Genomic DNA, 16,779 nt, shown 5'->3' on the forward strand with positions numbered 1-16,779 from the left:
CAACCTGGCCTTGAACACCTCCAGGGACGGGGAATCCACTACCTCTCTGGGCAGCCTGGTCCAGCACCTCACCACTCTTTCTGTAAGAAACTTCCCCCTAATATCTCATCTAAACCTTCCCTCCTTTAGCTTTAGTCCATTCACCTAGGCTTCCCTGTCCATGCAGTGTTCAAAGTGGTTGGCAAAGCTTCCCAGCAGCACTGGGTTGAGACAAGAGAAGCTGTGAGAGGCAATGGATTTTATTCCTCCAGTCTAGTCTAAGCCCAGTGCTGGGGGCAGGGTCTTTGCTTGTGCTTTCCCTGGAGATGTGCACAACCTGCTACAAAGATCTGCAGGCAGAAAGAGGTGCCTTAACCTCAGAAACAGCTGCAACAAAGGTGGTGGCCTAGGTAAAACCATCCTTTGGGCTGAGATGGGCTTGTAAGGTGCCTCTCAGGGTGTGATGGCATTTTATGAATGTGTCAGAGCAGAACTGAGGGGCTTGGGTGGACACACTTGAAATCTGAACGTGTTGTGACGCTGTGGTTGTAATCTGAAGGGTGGGACACAGGGGGACATGGGCAGCCTCTTCTCAGTGGCTGTGGGGACAGGACAAGGGGCAATGGCCAAAAGTTGGAGCACAGGGAGTTCTGCACCAACATGGGGAAGAACTTCTTCCCAGTGAGGGTGAGGGAGCCCTGAGACAGGCTGCCCAGGGGGTGTGGAGTCTCCTTCTCTGGAGAGATTCCAGACCCATCTGGATGCCTCCCTGTGTACCCTGTCCTGGGGACCCTGCTTTGGCAGGGGGGTTGGACCCCATGGGCTCTGGAGGTCCCTTCCAACCCCTGTGATTCTGTGACTCTGTGATCACGGTGTGTCTGTTCTTGGAGGTGTAAACCTGGGTTTGTCAGAGAATTTCGTCTCCGTTCTGCGTGTCAGCAGAGGGCAGCAGTTCCCAGCAGGGATGTGCTGCCTGCAGCCGGAGGAGGAAGCAGAGCTGGGGCTTCCGCTGCGCTTGCTTTGCACCGAGTCATAGTGCCGGCTGCCCTGTTCCCCTGCGCCACCCGGGCTGGAGGAATGGCAAAGAACCGTTCCCTCCAGCTTTTCAGAGTGTCTCTGCCTTTCTACGAGGGAAAGACTGAGTGGAGAGGTGAAACTGCAGACAGAAATCCCCTTGATCTGCACCCCTCCCTCAGCAGCCACTTTCCTTGTCTCCAGTTTTGCTGTTCAGGTTTTTTCCCAGGTTCAAATGGCTTCCAGGTGTCTCTCTAGAAAGAAACCCCAGATATTCATGATTTAAGGGCAGAATTACTCAGGTGTTGGGCTGATCCTAATGTTCTAGCTTGTGTGGTGGTTACACATTAGCTTTACCAGTGCTGCTGCTCTTTTATTGGTAATATTGGTGGGAGGGGTCAGGGAAACTCTCAGTGTCCTTCAAAAAGTCACTTGTCTTAGGTGAACACACCTTGTTTGGGGCTCCCAAGACATGTGAATTTGTGCTCTCCACACTGGTATCTTAACTGTAGGGTTTCTTTAATACTTACAGTAAGTAAAGCTCTCAAGCTAATCTAAACCTTCCCTCCTTTAGCTTTAGTCCATTCCCCCTTATCCTGCCATTATCTGCTCTTTTAAAAAGTTGAATGATGAGGTCATCAGGCACGAGCAGGAGCTGTGCTGTGTGCTGCTCCTCTCCCTACTCACTCCCCTTCCTCGAGCGCGGCTGCAGAAACGGAAACCCCATAAAACAAACCGAGCCAGAGCTCTGAGCCAGAGCACTTGCTTCTAAAGTAAATCGTGTTACACTCTGCTTAGTGTGCTTGGAGAAGGGGAACAGCCTCAGGAACAGCTTCTGCTCAGGGTTTTCATTAGCAGATGAGCAGATGAGGCTCCTGTGTGGGTGAGGAAGAGGAAGCACGGAGAGGCCGTGGCTCGCGAAGCGTCATCTGCACCAACACGCCGATGCCCATCGCCTCCTGTGCTTCTCAACATCCCCAGGTGACTGAGCAGGTGTCCACCTGAAAGGCATCCCCTGCTTCCCATGCAGCTCGAGGCTTTGAAGGAAGCAGGGGGTGTGTGCTGGTTTGGTTTGTGCCGTTTTGGTACTCGGGGTGGTGAAAAAGAAGGTGCTGCTGGGACCTCCAAAGGTGGGAGGGGTCTCAGAGCATCTCCCAGGTGACAGCTTGACCTTCAGAGTCATGTTGGGCTTCTAGGGCTTTCAAACCTGCAGTACCTGGATGCAGCTTTGGGAACTGGATAGCCAACTGCATTCTCCCATCTTTGGGTTCTTCCAAGTACTTTCTGCCTGTGTGGTGTAGAAATACTTAAGGACAAAATGCCACCCTTCCCTGGTAGGTGTGGGAAGAGGCTCTGTTTCTGTACCTGGCTCTCAGACAATTTCCTGACTTTTAAATGTCTGGAAACAGAAGGTGCTTGGTGACCTTACTTGGGTCTCCCTGGGGCTCTTCTGTTATTAGTAAGGAGACCTTTTGCCTCTCTGTCTGTGCCTTCATCACAGGGGCCTCGGATCCAGTGCCAGGGTTTTGCTGCTTGCTGTGTTTGCCTTGCTTCCAACCTGCTGCCTTGTTCCTGATAGCTCTAGGCCCAGATGGGGCTTTTGATGTCTGGTGAGATGCTGGCAGAGCCTGCTTTGCAGCCTTTGGGCCTGGGGTTTCCTCTGCAGAACGTGCAGCTTGTGAGATGGAATTTATTCCCTTTTTTTTTTGTTGGTAACTAAGAGCCTGTGAAGCAGGAGGGTTTCTGTGGTAGCCCGAAGGGAAGGCAAAGCTGCTCTCTGCCTTGCTATCTCATTAACATGTTACAAAGAGAGTCAAGCTTGGTCTGGCCTTTTCCCCATGGGGATGCTTTTGCTTTACAGCATGTGTTGGCTCCTGTTGTGATCTGTGTAACCTCTGTGACCAGCGTGTGTAGCTGTAAGGGAATTTTGAACCTCTGGCCCTTGAGACCTACAATACACCTTCCCTCAGCCAGAGAAATCTAACCTGAACATCGTGCTGCTCTGCAGGGATCTCCTGCTTTGGGTGTGCTTGCAAGTCATGGTTAATGGGGTGGAGGACTGTTGCCTTCACCCCTTCAGCAGCTGCATCTGTTCACCTGGGTGTGCTCTGTAATTGGGAGGGAATCTGTTTAGGAGGTAGAAATAAAACCAGTGGGATGCCTCAAAGGCTGAAATGCAAGCTGCATGTTGGGATTTGGGGCTAGCCAAGGGAGTAGTTATCCAAAGGTGCAAGCAGAGACCTGATACTTGGAGATTTAGAGAGCTTCTTGTGGTGGTATCCATCAGAAACCCAAAAGGGGCCTGACAGCTTGGCCAGCATCTCAGATGGCAGCACTATCCCTGTGCTTTCTGTGCATCTGTCACAGAGCCTTTGTCATACAGGAAACGGTGGGAGAATCGGTGGCTTCCTTCAGGCTTTGTGATGGTAGGATGTGGATGTCAAAAAGCACTTTTTATGCATGTTTAAGGTTAAAACCCCATTCATCTCTGTTTGCTTTCAGGTGAATTGGTTTGAGATGCAGCCTGGGCTTGACCGCTCGGGTAGCGGCACGTGCCTACTGTGAGGAGCAGCACCAGGCAGGCAGCTTGGTCTTCACCTGACTCCAGGGGAGCTCTGATCACATTTTGTTTCTTTTCAGCAACCAGCCAGCAGCTTCTGTGCAGATAAGCAGCCTGCAGAATTATCAGTCACTCCAGCCTGGTCTTGTCTGCATTGCTTCAGGCAATGGACTCTGTTTTGCAGGGAGCAGCTTCTCCCACCTGGTTTGAAGAGCAGGGTTTAGAGAATGTTGGCTTTTTTTTCTGCAAGGGTGAAAATCAGTCTTTCACATTGAAATTAGAGAAGTGATGGGGACCTGGTAACTCTAGCTCTGCTTGCTTTACACTAGGTAATCCAGTGTAAAATAAAGATGTACCCAGTGTGCAGGAAATGGCATAAAACTGCCCCAGAGGAGATGTAGTTTGGATAGCAGGAAGAATTTCTTTTCTGAAAGGGCAGTGGAACATGGTGCCCAGGGAGGTGGTGGATTCACCATCCCTGGAGGGATTTAAAAGGTGTGTAGCTGAAGTCCTTAAGGACATGGTCTAGAGGTGGGCTAGACTGTGGTTGGACTTGATGATCTAAAGGGTCTTTTCCAACCCAGGTGATGCAATGATTCTATGATTCAGGCAAATGTGACCTGGAGGTTTGGTTGTGTGAGGACTTAATCCTCTCCTGGAAGGTGCTGAGCATGTGCACTCCTGTGGCTTCAGGATCTTGCAGGCTGGAGCACTTGCCTCTGTCTGTGGAAGGCACCCAAAACACAGCAGCTCAAGCACAAGAGTCCACAAAAAAAAAAATATTGGGACAAAATACTCCTTTTGGCTCAGAAGGGATTAGGTGGGGGGTTGTTTTTGCAAACCCCTGTAGATGAGTACCGTTTGCTCCTCAAGAGATCATTCCAGAAGGCTGGAGGACTACTTAATGAGGCTAGGCACAGATGGGGAATATTGGGAAAGCATAATTAGCCTCATTTCCCCCTGCCTTGGTCTGTGATTCCCCAGAGCTAACAACATTCAGATCATGTGGAACGTTTCCTAATTGTGTTGGGTCTAAACTGGGGCAGGTTTCCCAAGTGGGGACAGAGCGTCCTGAGTGCAAGTGGTGAAGAGCTGGCATTTTCCAGAGCTTCCACTCTTGTTCTCCCTTTCTCAGCACAGAGGTCGGGTACCATCTCCCCTTAACTGCCTCTTCAGCTCCAAGTCCCCTCATCACCAACATGTTTGGTTGCTCTCTCAGCCTGATGTGCACCAGGCATTTAGAGGAGCAGAACGCAGTTGTGTTGAGCTGCCTGGGGTAAGTCAGAGGGATTTTGTCACCCAGGATGCCAAAGGTGGACAGAAGCCTGGTGGAAGCCTTCTTGACGTGGCTCTGTGTCTCTCCCCACTTCCCCTGTCCTGCCTCTGAGACCCTGCCTCCTCTTCCCCTCCTTGCCAGGATGTGGCATCCCTGGAGCTGGTTCTGTTCCTTGCCAGGAGTGCTGTATTCAGCTGGGCTGGAGTAGTGGCACCTGCCCCCTGAGCTGGGGAGAAGCCTGGGGTGCTATGCCATGTAACAGGAGTGGGATAATGAGAGGGATTGGGACCCTCCTTTTCCCACCTGGTAACTCCACACCTGGTGTAAAGACCAGCATGCTGGAGAAAACTGGCCTGTAAGACTTGATGCTGAAGAGAAGCAGGACATTTTGTGTTTAAGCCCCTTCTACAATTAGCTGGAGCTGTGGGAATGTGGTGCTGGGTTTAGCCTGTACTCCTCCTTCCTCTTGGCTGCTCAGGTGGCTACAGGGACTGCTGGGGCAGATCCAGCACTCAGGTTTCAGTTAGGATGCTACAGCTTGACATTGCATCTGCTCTGTGGAACAACTTTTGTGGAAAAATGGCCTGTGGCAGCATGTGAATTGTCTACATGGGGTTTTCTGCCCAGCAGACATCACCAGGGCCCCTTCCATGCATGCAGGCCACAGGCAGATCAGGTGGTAAATGGTAAAGGGAAGGGTGATGAGTTCTTTGGTTGAAATTGGAGGTAATATGCCCACAGCTCAGCATCAAAACAGCAGGCTGGGTAGCTGTGGGGGTGTGTGAATGCTTGGGTACCACATTGAGCTTGGCTCAGAGATGAAGGGCCCTGAGGAAGACCCCTGCAAGCACTTGAGGCGCTCAGGGATCTGGTTTCTAGCACTTTTTCCTTGTAAAACCATTAAAATACTGAAGACCCTCCTACTGTACAAGGTGCTGTGCAACTGTGAAACAGCATCGTCTGTGCTACCAGGCTCCAGCCCCACCAGCAAACTTAATAACTGCTCTGTGCTTTGCAAGTCTGATTGTGCAATTTAATAGCCTGGCAGCATAATGAAATCTTTAGGGGACAGGGATGAGAGGGAGAGTGGTTTTGTGTGTGAATTACAGGGTCTGCCAGTGGGCCAGACACTAGCTACTTGTTTTATTGCTGACAATATACTGATTTTCATGTTTATTCCTGGATTACAATGTGTGAATAGCATCCCAGTAAACAGTCAGGCAAATGGTTATTTATCAAGTATTTAAAAGTGAAAGGTCTTGTAATTTTCCTTAGTAATGACTGTGATTTCTTCCAGCTGGATTAATGGCTCCCTCTTTCTCCCCACGAAGAGCAAGAAGTGTTTTGGTTTCTACATGGGGAGTTATTGTTTCCCATAATAATGCAGGCCAGGGGACTAGTTTTATTTTTTCCTCCTTGGCCTGGGATCCAGGAGAGGCTGAAATGGGCCTAACCTGAATTAAGACCTTGGGAAGCCCTTTAATATCCTTTCTTTTGTCGTTCCTGGCAGAGCAGGGCAGGAGTCGCTGCTGGCACCAGCCCAGCAGCTGCCTGCCTCAGAGCTGCTTTTGTTTGAGTCTGAGGCAATCGGTGGGTCTTGTGATGGAATCACCTCAAAAGGTCACTTTTAATGACAGTTCTGACGCGTGTCCCCGCTCCCAGCTGGGCAGCCCTGGTGGAACAGGTTGTCTGCAGCTTTGCAGCTGAGTTTCTACAGTGGACAACTTCAAAAATGCATGCCAGAGCAGCTGCTGGCAGAACCACAGAATCATAGACTGGTCTGGGTTGGGAGGGACCCCAAGGGTCACAGAGCTCCAATCCCCTGCCACAGGCAGGGCCACCAACCTCCAGGTCTGGAGCTACACAAGGTTGCCCAGGGCCCTATCCAACCTGGCCTTGAACCTTTCAGGCCAAAGGAAGCCAAAAAAACCCCAAACTATTAAAATTGAATGAAGTCATGCTTTCTGTGCCCAGCCATTACTGCCCATACCCTGAGGTGGTGGTGGGTGGAGGCGAGTATCAAAGTGTTAGTAATCCCTGGGTAACAACCTGTCTGGTGCTCCTGGTCAGCAAAGTGATGTCTTTGCTGCTGAGGTGTCTGTTGTTGAAGGGCTGTGCCAGGCCTTCCCTGTGCTTCATGGTGAGTGGCCACAATGGGCTGCTGCTTCCTCACCCTTCCTGGGACCGAGCATCCTCCTGCTCCAAGCACTATGGATGTAGCGCTGGTGGAACCAACAGCGAGCTCTATCAGACAGCAGGTTGGCAAATCCCTGGGGCTATTTTTCATGCTCATCTTCCCTTCATGCCTTCCTCTACCTCAGCTTGTAGGACAGACCTCAATCAGTTTGTCTCTGGGTTGTAGGAGGCTGAAGGTATTTGTGAGGTTAAGACCAAGGGGCCTGATGTTGAGATCCCAGCTCTGCCAGAGGCTTTGAAGACTGACTCCCCACTGTGTGTGTCCAGATTCTGCAAGCTGTTTAATTGCTGGATTCCCATGGGTTTTGGGGAGCTGAGCTATGCTGACATCTCATAGTGCAGCATGCAGAGTTAACAGTAAGGTGTGCTTCCTGGGACCTCTGCTTCCTTTCCCAACCCATCTCCTCACCAAGTCCCAGAAACATTTCGGGTCTGACACTTGGGATCTGCCCCAGGAGGAGGTCCCATGGCTGTGTCAAGGCCAGCAGCGAGGGGCTTTTGTTGGGTTTTAGTTTGATATCTTATTTCCTTCCCTAGGACACATGGTTTCTATGCTACCCTTCTGAAATGTCTGCCTGCAGCTTCTCACAAGTTTCCTGCGTGCCAGGAAAGAGTGCAGGGGGCTGATGGAGGAGAGGAGAGGGGAGGGAGGAGAGGAACCAGAAGCCAACGCTGCAGAGAGCATAAGAAACGGTGCTTCCCAGCTAGGCAGGGGACAGAGTTGGCTCTTTGGACACTGCTTTTAAAACTAAATAGGCTGTGGGGTTGTATCAGTCTGAACCTGGCACTCATGATGAGGCAGGGGGGTGCTCTGTGGGGGCTCCTGGCTGATTGCTGTGTGAAGACACCCAGTTTATTCTCTCAAAGGAAATTCGTGGCTGTAGAGTGACCTGTGGCATAGGAGTGCTGCGTGGTGTGACTGCTGTTGCCAAGGGCTGCAGCTGGATGGTGTGGTTGGGATGCCCTACGTTGCAAGGATGCTGTATCAAGGCTTTTGTTCCTTCCTGAATCGCACTTTCCCTTTTCCCACCCCACCCCTTTTCCAGTCTGAATCAGCAAACACCTCTACATATTCATAACGTGGGATTTGTCTGGATCCGTGAGACTGCTGCCAGTTTGAAAAGCATGTGATGGTGCAGGGGGGGAACTGGGGTTAATCTCCTCCTGCATGGGCAGAACAAGGCTGAGCAGGACGTGTAGGGCACAAGGACATGCTTTTCTTTCAGAACATGCCTCCTTTTCTGATGTTTGCCATCTGTGGAGAGGGAGAGAGACATTTCCTTTCCCAAACAGCTGCTTCAGGTGCTGATTCACTGTCAGGACAGGGACATGAGTGCACTAATTGCACACAAGTAGGATTTCAGGGCATTGATGCCTCCAGGCTTCACAAATAACTCTGCAGCATTCTCCTTGCCAGTAACCCAGCTGGGTTTGTGGGTCCTCAGGTCTCTCTGTGTCCATCAACCTGTTATTCTGTGGAAGTTGAAGGGTCAGGTTGGTGGGTAGAGGGCAAACAGCAATGAGCCTGCCTTGGGCAGATCCTCTGACCAAGGAGGCTTTCAGTCTGGCATTGGCATATGGTCTAGAGGCCCAGGCTGTGGGAGACTGAGAACTGGGCCTCTGGCCTGGCCAAGCTGTGGGTCAGGCTGCCTCTGTCTCCACAGAGCTGTGGGGCTCTGGAGAGGCTCATGCTCCAAGGGGACAAAATTCTTAGCTTGGCAAACCAGGGCAACCTGATTAAGAGCTACTGGGAGCGTGAAAAGCGTGTTGCTGGAGGCAGGTCCTTGTAAAGGCTAAAGTAGCTGGGTTGTTCTAACAATTAATTATTGAGAGGTTTTTCCAGAGATTCCTTCTCATGTTTGGAATCCATTCCCTGCTGTAGATGCTGTATTGATTTATAATTTCTTTTTCTTAAAGTTCAATATTTTGCCCCCTTGGGGCCTCAAACAGAAATGAGCTAGAAAATGAGAGCAAATTTCTGTGTTCTGCCCTGTCAGAGCTTTCCCTCCCCATCCCCAGAGCTGCTTTTCCCTGCTCTGGTTTAGGCCACAGACGTTGCCAAGCTCGTGGGCTGGGAGATGTGGGTGGCAGAGCAGCTGTGGCAGAAGAGCTGCCTCACTGACTAACAACAGAGGAAATCCAGAGCGTGGAACTGGCCCCGGTGACCTGAACGGGACACACAGTGGCTGCTAGTGAGACAGGCCTGTTTGAATGAATCAGCAGTCCTGTCTGTTGGAAGGGGAAAACCTCTCCCCACTCCCCCTCTCCCAGCTCTAATTGGCTTCTGTGTCCTTTTTTCTGCCAAACCCAGTGCAGAGGGGTTTGTCACTGGAGTGAAATCCTAACAAGATGCAAGTTCTTCAGCTTGATTATGGGTAGATGAGGTACTTAGAGATATGGGTTAGGAGAGGACAGGTACTGTTGGACTTGATGATCTTAAAGGTCTTTTCTAACCCTGTGATGCTGGGATGATCTTGGTGCAGGTGGGCTGTACCCATTCTCTGCGTTTCCTTGCTGGGTCTTTGGTTTTGCTGTTGTGAGTGCAGCTCTTCCTTACCCTCCTGTTTTGTCTCTCTTCATTCTCCCCTCCAACAGAGTGACTAAAGAAGTGGACTCGAACTCAAAGGAAGCTAAATCTTTTCTGAAGCAGCAGGAGAAGATGCAGGTGGCAGCTCCGGCTTCCCTCCCAACAGTGTCTGGGTGAGTATGTGGTTTCCTGGCCTGGGTACAGCCACAGCAAGAACAATGGCACCCGAGCTGATGACACAGTGGTTGAGCTAAGGGCTATGTGTATTTTGTGCAGGATTTCAGCAGGAGCAGGATGAAGCCTGGAAGGTGTGTGACAGGGTGTGGGAGGGAGGCGCGGGTAGCAACCTGTGAGTCCCACTGACTCACTTTGTCAGGTTTCTCAATCCTCATAAATGGTTCAGCCTGGTAAGGAAATGCTGCTCTGTGTGTTTTGAGCAGCCTGACAAAACTGTGGGTAGCCAGGGACTGTGCCACCATGAAAAGCCCTGACAGGCTGGGCTGGGACTTCTTACAAACTTCCAGGGGGGAACTTTCGAATGAGGGATGCTTTTGCCTCTCTGATGTTCTCTAATACCATTTCCATGTGGATTTGTCACTTTCTGCTCAAGCACCTAATTCTGAGGATATCACAATGCTTGCCAAAGGTACAGAGAGGTCAGGTCCCCTTTGCATCTGACATGCCACTCTGTGTGGCTCCTGGTGAGCCTGGGACATGGCTTGCTCCCCAGGAACAGGGGATGTGCTTCTGTGTGCTGACAATGCTCTTTATTTCAGTCAGTCATTTGCATTTATATTTGAAAAGGCATAAGCTGGGTATGACGTGGTGGCACAGAAGCAACACCCCCCAAATAAGTACATTGTCCTTCCCATCTGCTGGGGAGCAATTCTCCAGCATGACTTAGGGCTGCCTTTCCCTGGGAAGGGCTGCTTGCTGTTCAGGTGCTGCAGCTGGATTGTCACTCGTTTCTCCAGTGTGATGAGGGTGCTGAAAGCACAGTACACGTGCCTGTGACTCCTGACAGCTGCTGCTCCCTGAGATGGATGAATGAATGAACACATAGATGAATGTGGGCTGTTTGTTCATGCCACACAAGGGTTTGTCCCTGCAGAGCTTGTCAATTGTAACCTCAGTGTCGGGTACAGGGTTTTGTGCTGGAAAAACTTGCCTGGAGTTGGCTGGGCGTTCTTTGTTCAGTCTGGGTGACTGGGGAGGAGGCTTGGGGGACAGTTCCTTGCTGTGCTCGTTGCTGGTGGTCCAATGTCTTCAGACCTGCCTTCCTGTTTTCCCAGTAAATGCCCTGCTCCTCCCAGTGCAGGCAGGTCTGGTAGCCCCCTGGGAAAGCCCTGTGGGCTGCTCACATTCCTGCCCTGCTGAGATCCAGCATTCTGTGCTGTACCTTCCTGGCCAGGGGCAGGAGATGGCTGGCCTGTGGACCTGCAGTGCCCAGTCATTACCAGGGTGCATGGCTGCTTGTGCTGGAGCTCAGGGGAAACAACCAGAGCCCAGGTTGAGTTAAGGCTGCAGATATGAGGTGAAGAATCCACATCAAATAGGGAAAAGATGGGATAAAAGCCAAAATAGGAAATAAAAAGTTCAAGGACTCCTTTAACTTTCCTCCAGCATGGTTATTTTGGAAGCAGCTTAATTAGGTCATCGTTCAGCTTGCTGATGTGTGATGTCCTATGGACAGTTGCCCACCCAGGAGATGCAATGACCCGACTGTGTGGGAGGGGAAAAAAATCCCCTGGGCTTGTGTGCCTTGCCTGCCTTCAGAGCAGCCAGCCCTGATGCAGTGGGGGCCTGTGGGGCTCCTCTCTCATGACCTGCTGCAGAACATCCTGGGTTTGTACTATGACACCATGACAGTGGTATTTTGATCAAAGTGTGGCACAACCCAACACTCCGGAGTCTGGGGTGACCTGGCCAGCGTGTGCCCTCTGGTCTGTGAGTGCTCCAGAGAATCTTCTACCTTAGGATGGTGCCTGAGATGGATCTCTTGGGCTGCCAGCAACCATGCTTGCCTTTGGGTTTAGGAGGGTACTTCCAGCTGGGAAGTCAGCCAGGGTATTTGCAGGTGAGAAGATCGCCAACAGACTTGAAGTGTTTCTTAAAGCCAGAGGCAAGTCCTTTACATTAAGAAAATTACAGAGGCTGGGCTTTTGACTTGGAGCCAAGCTCTTGTCCAAGCCCTGCTTCTCCAGAGCAAAGAGCCACAGACCTTGGCAACACACCAGAGCAGTGCCTGGGGACCGACAGAGCCTGGTGTAGCCTTGTGGCTCTTTGCTGGTGCCCTCTGGTTACTTAAAATACAAGTTTTTTTGGGGGAAAGAATGCATTTCTCCCTTCTGCATCACAGAAGGGAGAAATGCTGGGTCAGGATCACTAGTAGACATGCAAAATACGTGATTCCCCATCCAAGCTGTGCCTGTGGACACCTACTGTGCCGTGAGCCATTGTTAGCTCCCGGGAGCTTTGTCAGCCTTTCCCTGCGCGCGAGCAGCGATAGAGCGGCCTCTCCATCTGGCTTTCCTTTCTTCACCTCACAAGCAGCTTGTGTCACTCCTGGATGCAGCCAGCCTACCCCCCTGCATTTATTTTATTTCCCTTCTCTAAACAGACAGGAGTAATCCAGGAAAGCAGCGGTCACAAAACCAAACATCCGGCTCCGCGTCTCTCTCTGCGTTACCCACCCTCCCAGCCTGACTGGACCAGGGGGAAGGGATGTTTGGGGCTGAAAGTGCATTTCCTGAATGTGTTTAACATCCATACCGGATGTGCTATAAAAAGCAAGATTTGTGCTTGTGAGGGACATGGGGGTGGTTAGAGGGGAATAACTTAAACACTTGCCTGTAATTAAAGCCAGCAGTATAAAACAACCCACCCAGTTCTCTCGGCAGGCTTCACTAGAAAGGTCAGAAGCCCTTGGTTCCCAGGGATGGGATGGTTTTCCAGCCTTCCCGCTCTTCCCATCGTGTCCCCCCATGACACCCAGCTGGGCAGTGCTCTGTCAGCAGTGGGTATGGGTTTGTTGGAGGTGTTGGGAGTTGGTCCTCTGTTCCAGCCGCCTTCTGTTGTGCTTTGGGTTGGGTTAGGCTCTCAGTGATGCTGTCAGAGGGTTCAGTGTGATAAGGGGATCCACTGATCCCTTGTAATTTGCTGCTGCAAATGATGGGTGAAAGGCTTCCAGCAAAAAACAAAAGCCCCTCTAAGATGTCTCACCTCTCTGTGTATTTTGGGGCCCATTCCCCATCCCTACCACCGCTCTTGGGTCTTTTGGGGTCAGCAGCAGTAGTTCCCTGCTGTAACTGCATGACCTGAAGAAGGGGTCTGCCAGATCTGCAGGCATCCCTGTGACCTGTTTTTGGCTGTTTTTCTCTCCCCTGGGGCCAGGTGGGACCCATGAGCTGGTACCATCATCCTCTACTCTAGTAAATCCTATTTTGCAACACTGCTTCATATTCAGAGGCTGTTAAAGCAGCTGAAATCCTCTGTGCAGCTTACTGCAGGATAACCGGGTGCGTGTGTGTGTGCATGTGTGACTTGAGGCACGATGGGGTGGGGGGGAGTTGGGGTATGAGCTGGGAAATAGGTGCACAGACCTGGGGGGCTTTGGCCTGAGCATCTGCAGTCTGCCCGTTGGTTCCTGCCAACGTTCCAGCACTGTGTCAGGAATGTGGCTGCTTGTAGCAGTCCTGAAAATGCAAAGAAGAAAAAAAGGTAGTTGGTGGAGCTTAAATTTGAGGTTCTCCTCTAGGCAGCTGTTTCTACATGGCCTGAACAGCAGCCAGGGAGAAAAAAGGGAGGTTTCTCACTGGCTTTGTTCTTGCCTTTGCTTATTACCAAACCCATTTGTAATTAAACATGGACTTGCTCACTGAGCCCAGCTGTTCCTTTTCTGTTTGATCCTGCCTGAAATTACAGTGGTGGAGACGTGACCTCCCTGGCCTTTTCATGCCTTGTAGGCTGGTATAAACACAGGGTAAAATTTGCCCTTTGAAGAAAACGGGCACCTCTCCCATAGAGTTTGGGAGGTGGGGTGTTTGCTGACCCCTGGGCTGGCTTTGGTCCATCAGGGTTTGGACCTCGGAGCGAGATGCAGCGGGAAGAGGAGGTGGGATAAAGCTCCAGCCCAGAGTATGGAAATTTGTCCTGAGCAAAACAACCAAGGTGACTCCAGCCTGTTCGTCGTGGGTGCTCTTCTCCCCTGGTCTAAGGCAGAGCAGTTCACATGGGCTGAGTGTTGTATGGTGCAGAAAGCTTCAGGTGTTGGCTTTTAGCAGGTGTTTGCTGTGTGCTAATGCTGGAGCACAGGGACTCCAGCAGAAAGCCATCAGTCTACAGCTTCTCTCTGCCCCCTGCCCTTCAATGTGCAAGAGGAGGAACAGTGGCAGTCTTCCTGGGAGGACAGGGGTGGTGGGAGAACCTGGAGCCTGTACACAGCATCTTGATGTTAACTGCTAAGCTAACCTTCCCCTCAAGCCTAGTTACTCCTAGGTGCTGCTTTGTATCCAGAGCTTTTCCTTGTGAGAGATGCTCTTTTTGCATGAGCTGGCTGGAGCTACATGGACCCCTTTGCTGTTGTGGCTGAAACAGGTTACCTGAGACCTTAAGCAGACACCTCAGATGATCTAGAGCAAGTAAGTCCTGCAGCACTCGCGTGCCTCTGGAGAGCAGTTCCATTTCCCAGCAATCCCATGGGTCTTTTTCCTTCAGAAAATGGGAATTTACGGTCCAGCTTCAGCTCCACATCAACAGCAGGTGGCTGGTTAGCTGGAAGTCCTGCACCTTTATCTTGTATGGGCTGAACAAGGCTGCAAATAAAGCAAGCAGTGAAGGCCTTTTGGGGGGAGCTGGAGGTTTTGGGGAGGGGAGGTTTCTCAGTAGTCCCTTAAGCAATCAATAGCTCTGTTCTTGCTGGGGATTCCAAGGCTTCTGAGCTTTTCCCTGCGCTTCCCTTGCCGTGCTCCAGAGAGTGCTGTTCTCCTAGATGGAAACCTCCAGCCCCTTGCACCATGGCCAGTTGTCTGGGTGTGAGTAGTACATGACACACTTCTCTGTGCACAACCAGAGGAGCCAGCCAGGGGCAATGTTCATGTGCCCTTGAGCGAGTTTCACTTATTTCCTATTCATACCCTTTGGTTGTGAAAGATTAAATGTGACAGTAGCTGTTCTGAGTGAGTCATTTCTCTTCGAGTCGTAGATCCTTTGTTGGTTTTATTTTCGGTTTAATTATTCATTGTTTAGTGTCTGGCTACGGGTTTCTGTGGATCCACTCCCTGAATCAGCGTAGTAACGAGGCTGGGTGGGTTGTTTTGGGTTTGGAGCATCCTGGGTTTATTTCCTAGGTGGGCTGGAGTTAATTACCCCACGGGAAGCGGTGTGTGAGAGTGGGGGGAAGGGGAGGTTTGGCGTTAGGAAAACCAACGGCTGGGGCGGTGTTGAAAGGAAGGGTGTCCATCACCCGTGGTAAATAAGATGCTGATTGCTGAGCAGCCTCCTCCTCTGAGCATCTGCTTCCTCTCTGGAGGGGGACTGAGGCTTCCAGAATCACTGCTCGAGGTCAGACACGCCCTGGGGCCCGCAGCCATGAGGATGCTGATTTTAGGCTCGCGCAGGTTCGGCAGCAGCGCGGGCATCGGCGTGGGCTTCACAGCCCAGCTGAGCAGCAGTCTGGCTGTCCAAGTGTGAGCCATGGTTATCACATCCTCTCTGCTTATCCAGGGCTGCGGTCACCTCTGAGGCTTAACCATGGGTGGGACAGCTCTGCCATTTCGGGGCTGTGCCCCTTCTCCAGACAGTCGTTCCTCTTGAGTTTGGGTTAAGCCTTTTCCGATAAGAAACAGAGCTCAAAGCGTGGGAAGTTTGGTGCCCACTCTCCCAGGCTCAAAGCAAAATGCACATTAAGCATCCTTCCTTGAAATTAGTCTCTCAGGAGCAATCCCTTCTCATTCTCAGGCTCAACGAGTCGGTGCTTTCTACCCCAGCCTCTGTTCTGCAGTAGAAATGAATGAGATATTTAGATTTTGGGGTTTTTTAGCTCCCTTCTCTGCTGTCCCACCTGGGGCAACGGGATCTTATCAGAAAGCAGCTTAGCGGTGCCCGTAGGGCTCTGTGCCTTACTTTAGCCTTGCTGTGGCTAAGCTGGATCCCTGGGCTGGACTAACTGGGATCAGCTGTTTCTTTTCTTTTTTTTTTTTCCCCTCCCTAGTCTCGTGTGAGGTTCAGCAGAATGGAATTTCAGCTATTTGAGGACTTATACTCTCTAAAGCATCTGTCTCATAAAATACAAACAACCCCCCACCGGTCTGGGGCCTTTGATAATTCCCCAATGAAAGTTGTGGGGCAGTTTTCCCTTAGGGCAGCACAGGTTTTATGAGGCTTATTTTCATTTGCTTTCATCTCCTTAGATCCTGAGCATTTCTCTTTCTCCCTCTGTGAAAATGATTGAGGAAATTAACTGCTAATGGGGAACGAAGCCAGCTGCATGGGTTGGTTTTTTGTTGTGTTGGTTTGGTGGGGTTGTTTTTTGAATTCCAGACCCCTCGTGAGGTTGCAGAGGGAAACCCCTGTCACTTCCCACCTTAGGCTGGGTCTGGTCAGAGGTGAGAGGGGCAGCCTTGCTTCATGGTTGAAAGCCTGGGATAGGAGGTGGATGCAAAGAGCTCCCGTTCCCAGCTGTGCCGTGGTTTGGGGGTGTGTCTACTGAGAAGATTTGTTTCCACTCCTGTCTTATTTTGCTTTTCTAGCACGTCCTTGCGTATTAACTGAGCTGCACCATGTCCCTCGAGTGTCTCCCCCATACCAGATGCCTGTGTTACGTCCTCTTGCTTTCCCACACTCTCATTCCTCCCTTTTCCTCACATCAAGGAACAAGTTCAGCTGAATCATTCTTCATAAAATATGATCCAGCTAAGTAAGGCTGGAGCGGGAGCTGGAGTGGAGTGATGCTCCCCTGCTTTCAGGCAGTCCTGTTGCCCCAGGCTTTTTGCATACTAGTGGCTTCATTCATGGAAAAAAAATCACATACTGGTGGCCTCATTCATGGAAAATCAGCACACTGATATTTTCCAGCACGTTTGTTAGCCAAAACTTTGATCTGCACGCTTGGTTGTCAGCCTCATACAGGGCTAGGCTTAGAACATGGGCATGCCCAGGCTGGCTGGCCTGATACCAAGATGGGAAGTCAAGCAATTAAAGTTACCAACTAAAATGCTGGCTTTCTCC

The 16,779-nt window shown here is 51.0% G+C and overlaps 1 protein-coding gene across 1 annotated transcript in view; it reads left to right on the plus strand.

Annotated features, from left to right (window-relative positions):
• The window catches only part of CFDP1 (craniofacial development protein 1), a 58,840-nt gene that overhangs the window by 3,614 nt on the left and 38,447 nt on the right, over nucleotides 1–16,779 (plus strand). Inside the window, exon 5 of the mRNA XM_084270087.1 lies at nucleotides 9,621–9,725. Coding sequence (XP_084126213.1) covers nucleotides 9,621–9,725 — 105 coding nt within the window. The remainder of the gene's footprint in view (nucleotides 1–9,620; nucleotides 9,726–16,779) is intronic.

Source organism: Gallinula chloropus, assembly GCF_964237585.1.
Source record: "Gallinula chloropus genome assembly, chromosome: 13".
NCBI lineage: Eukaryota > Metazoa > Chordata > Aves > Gruiformes > Rallidae > Gallinula > Gallinula chloropus.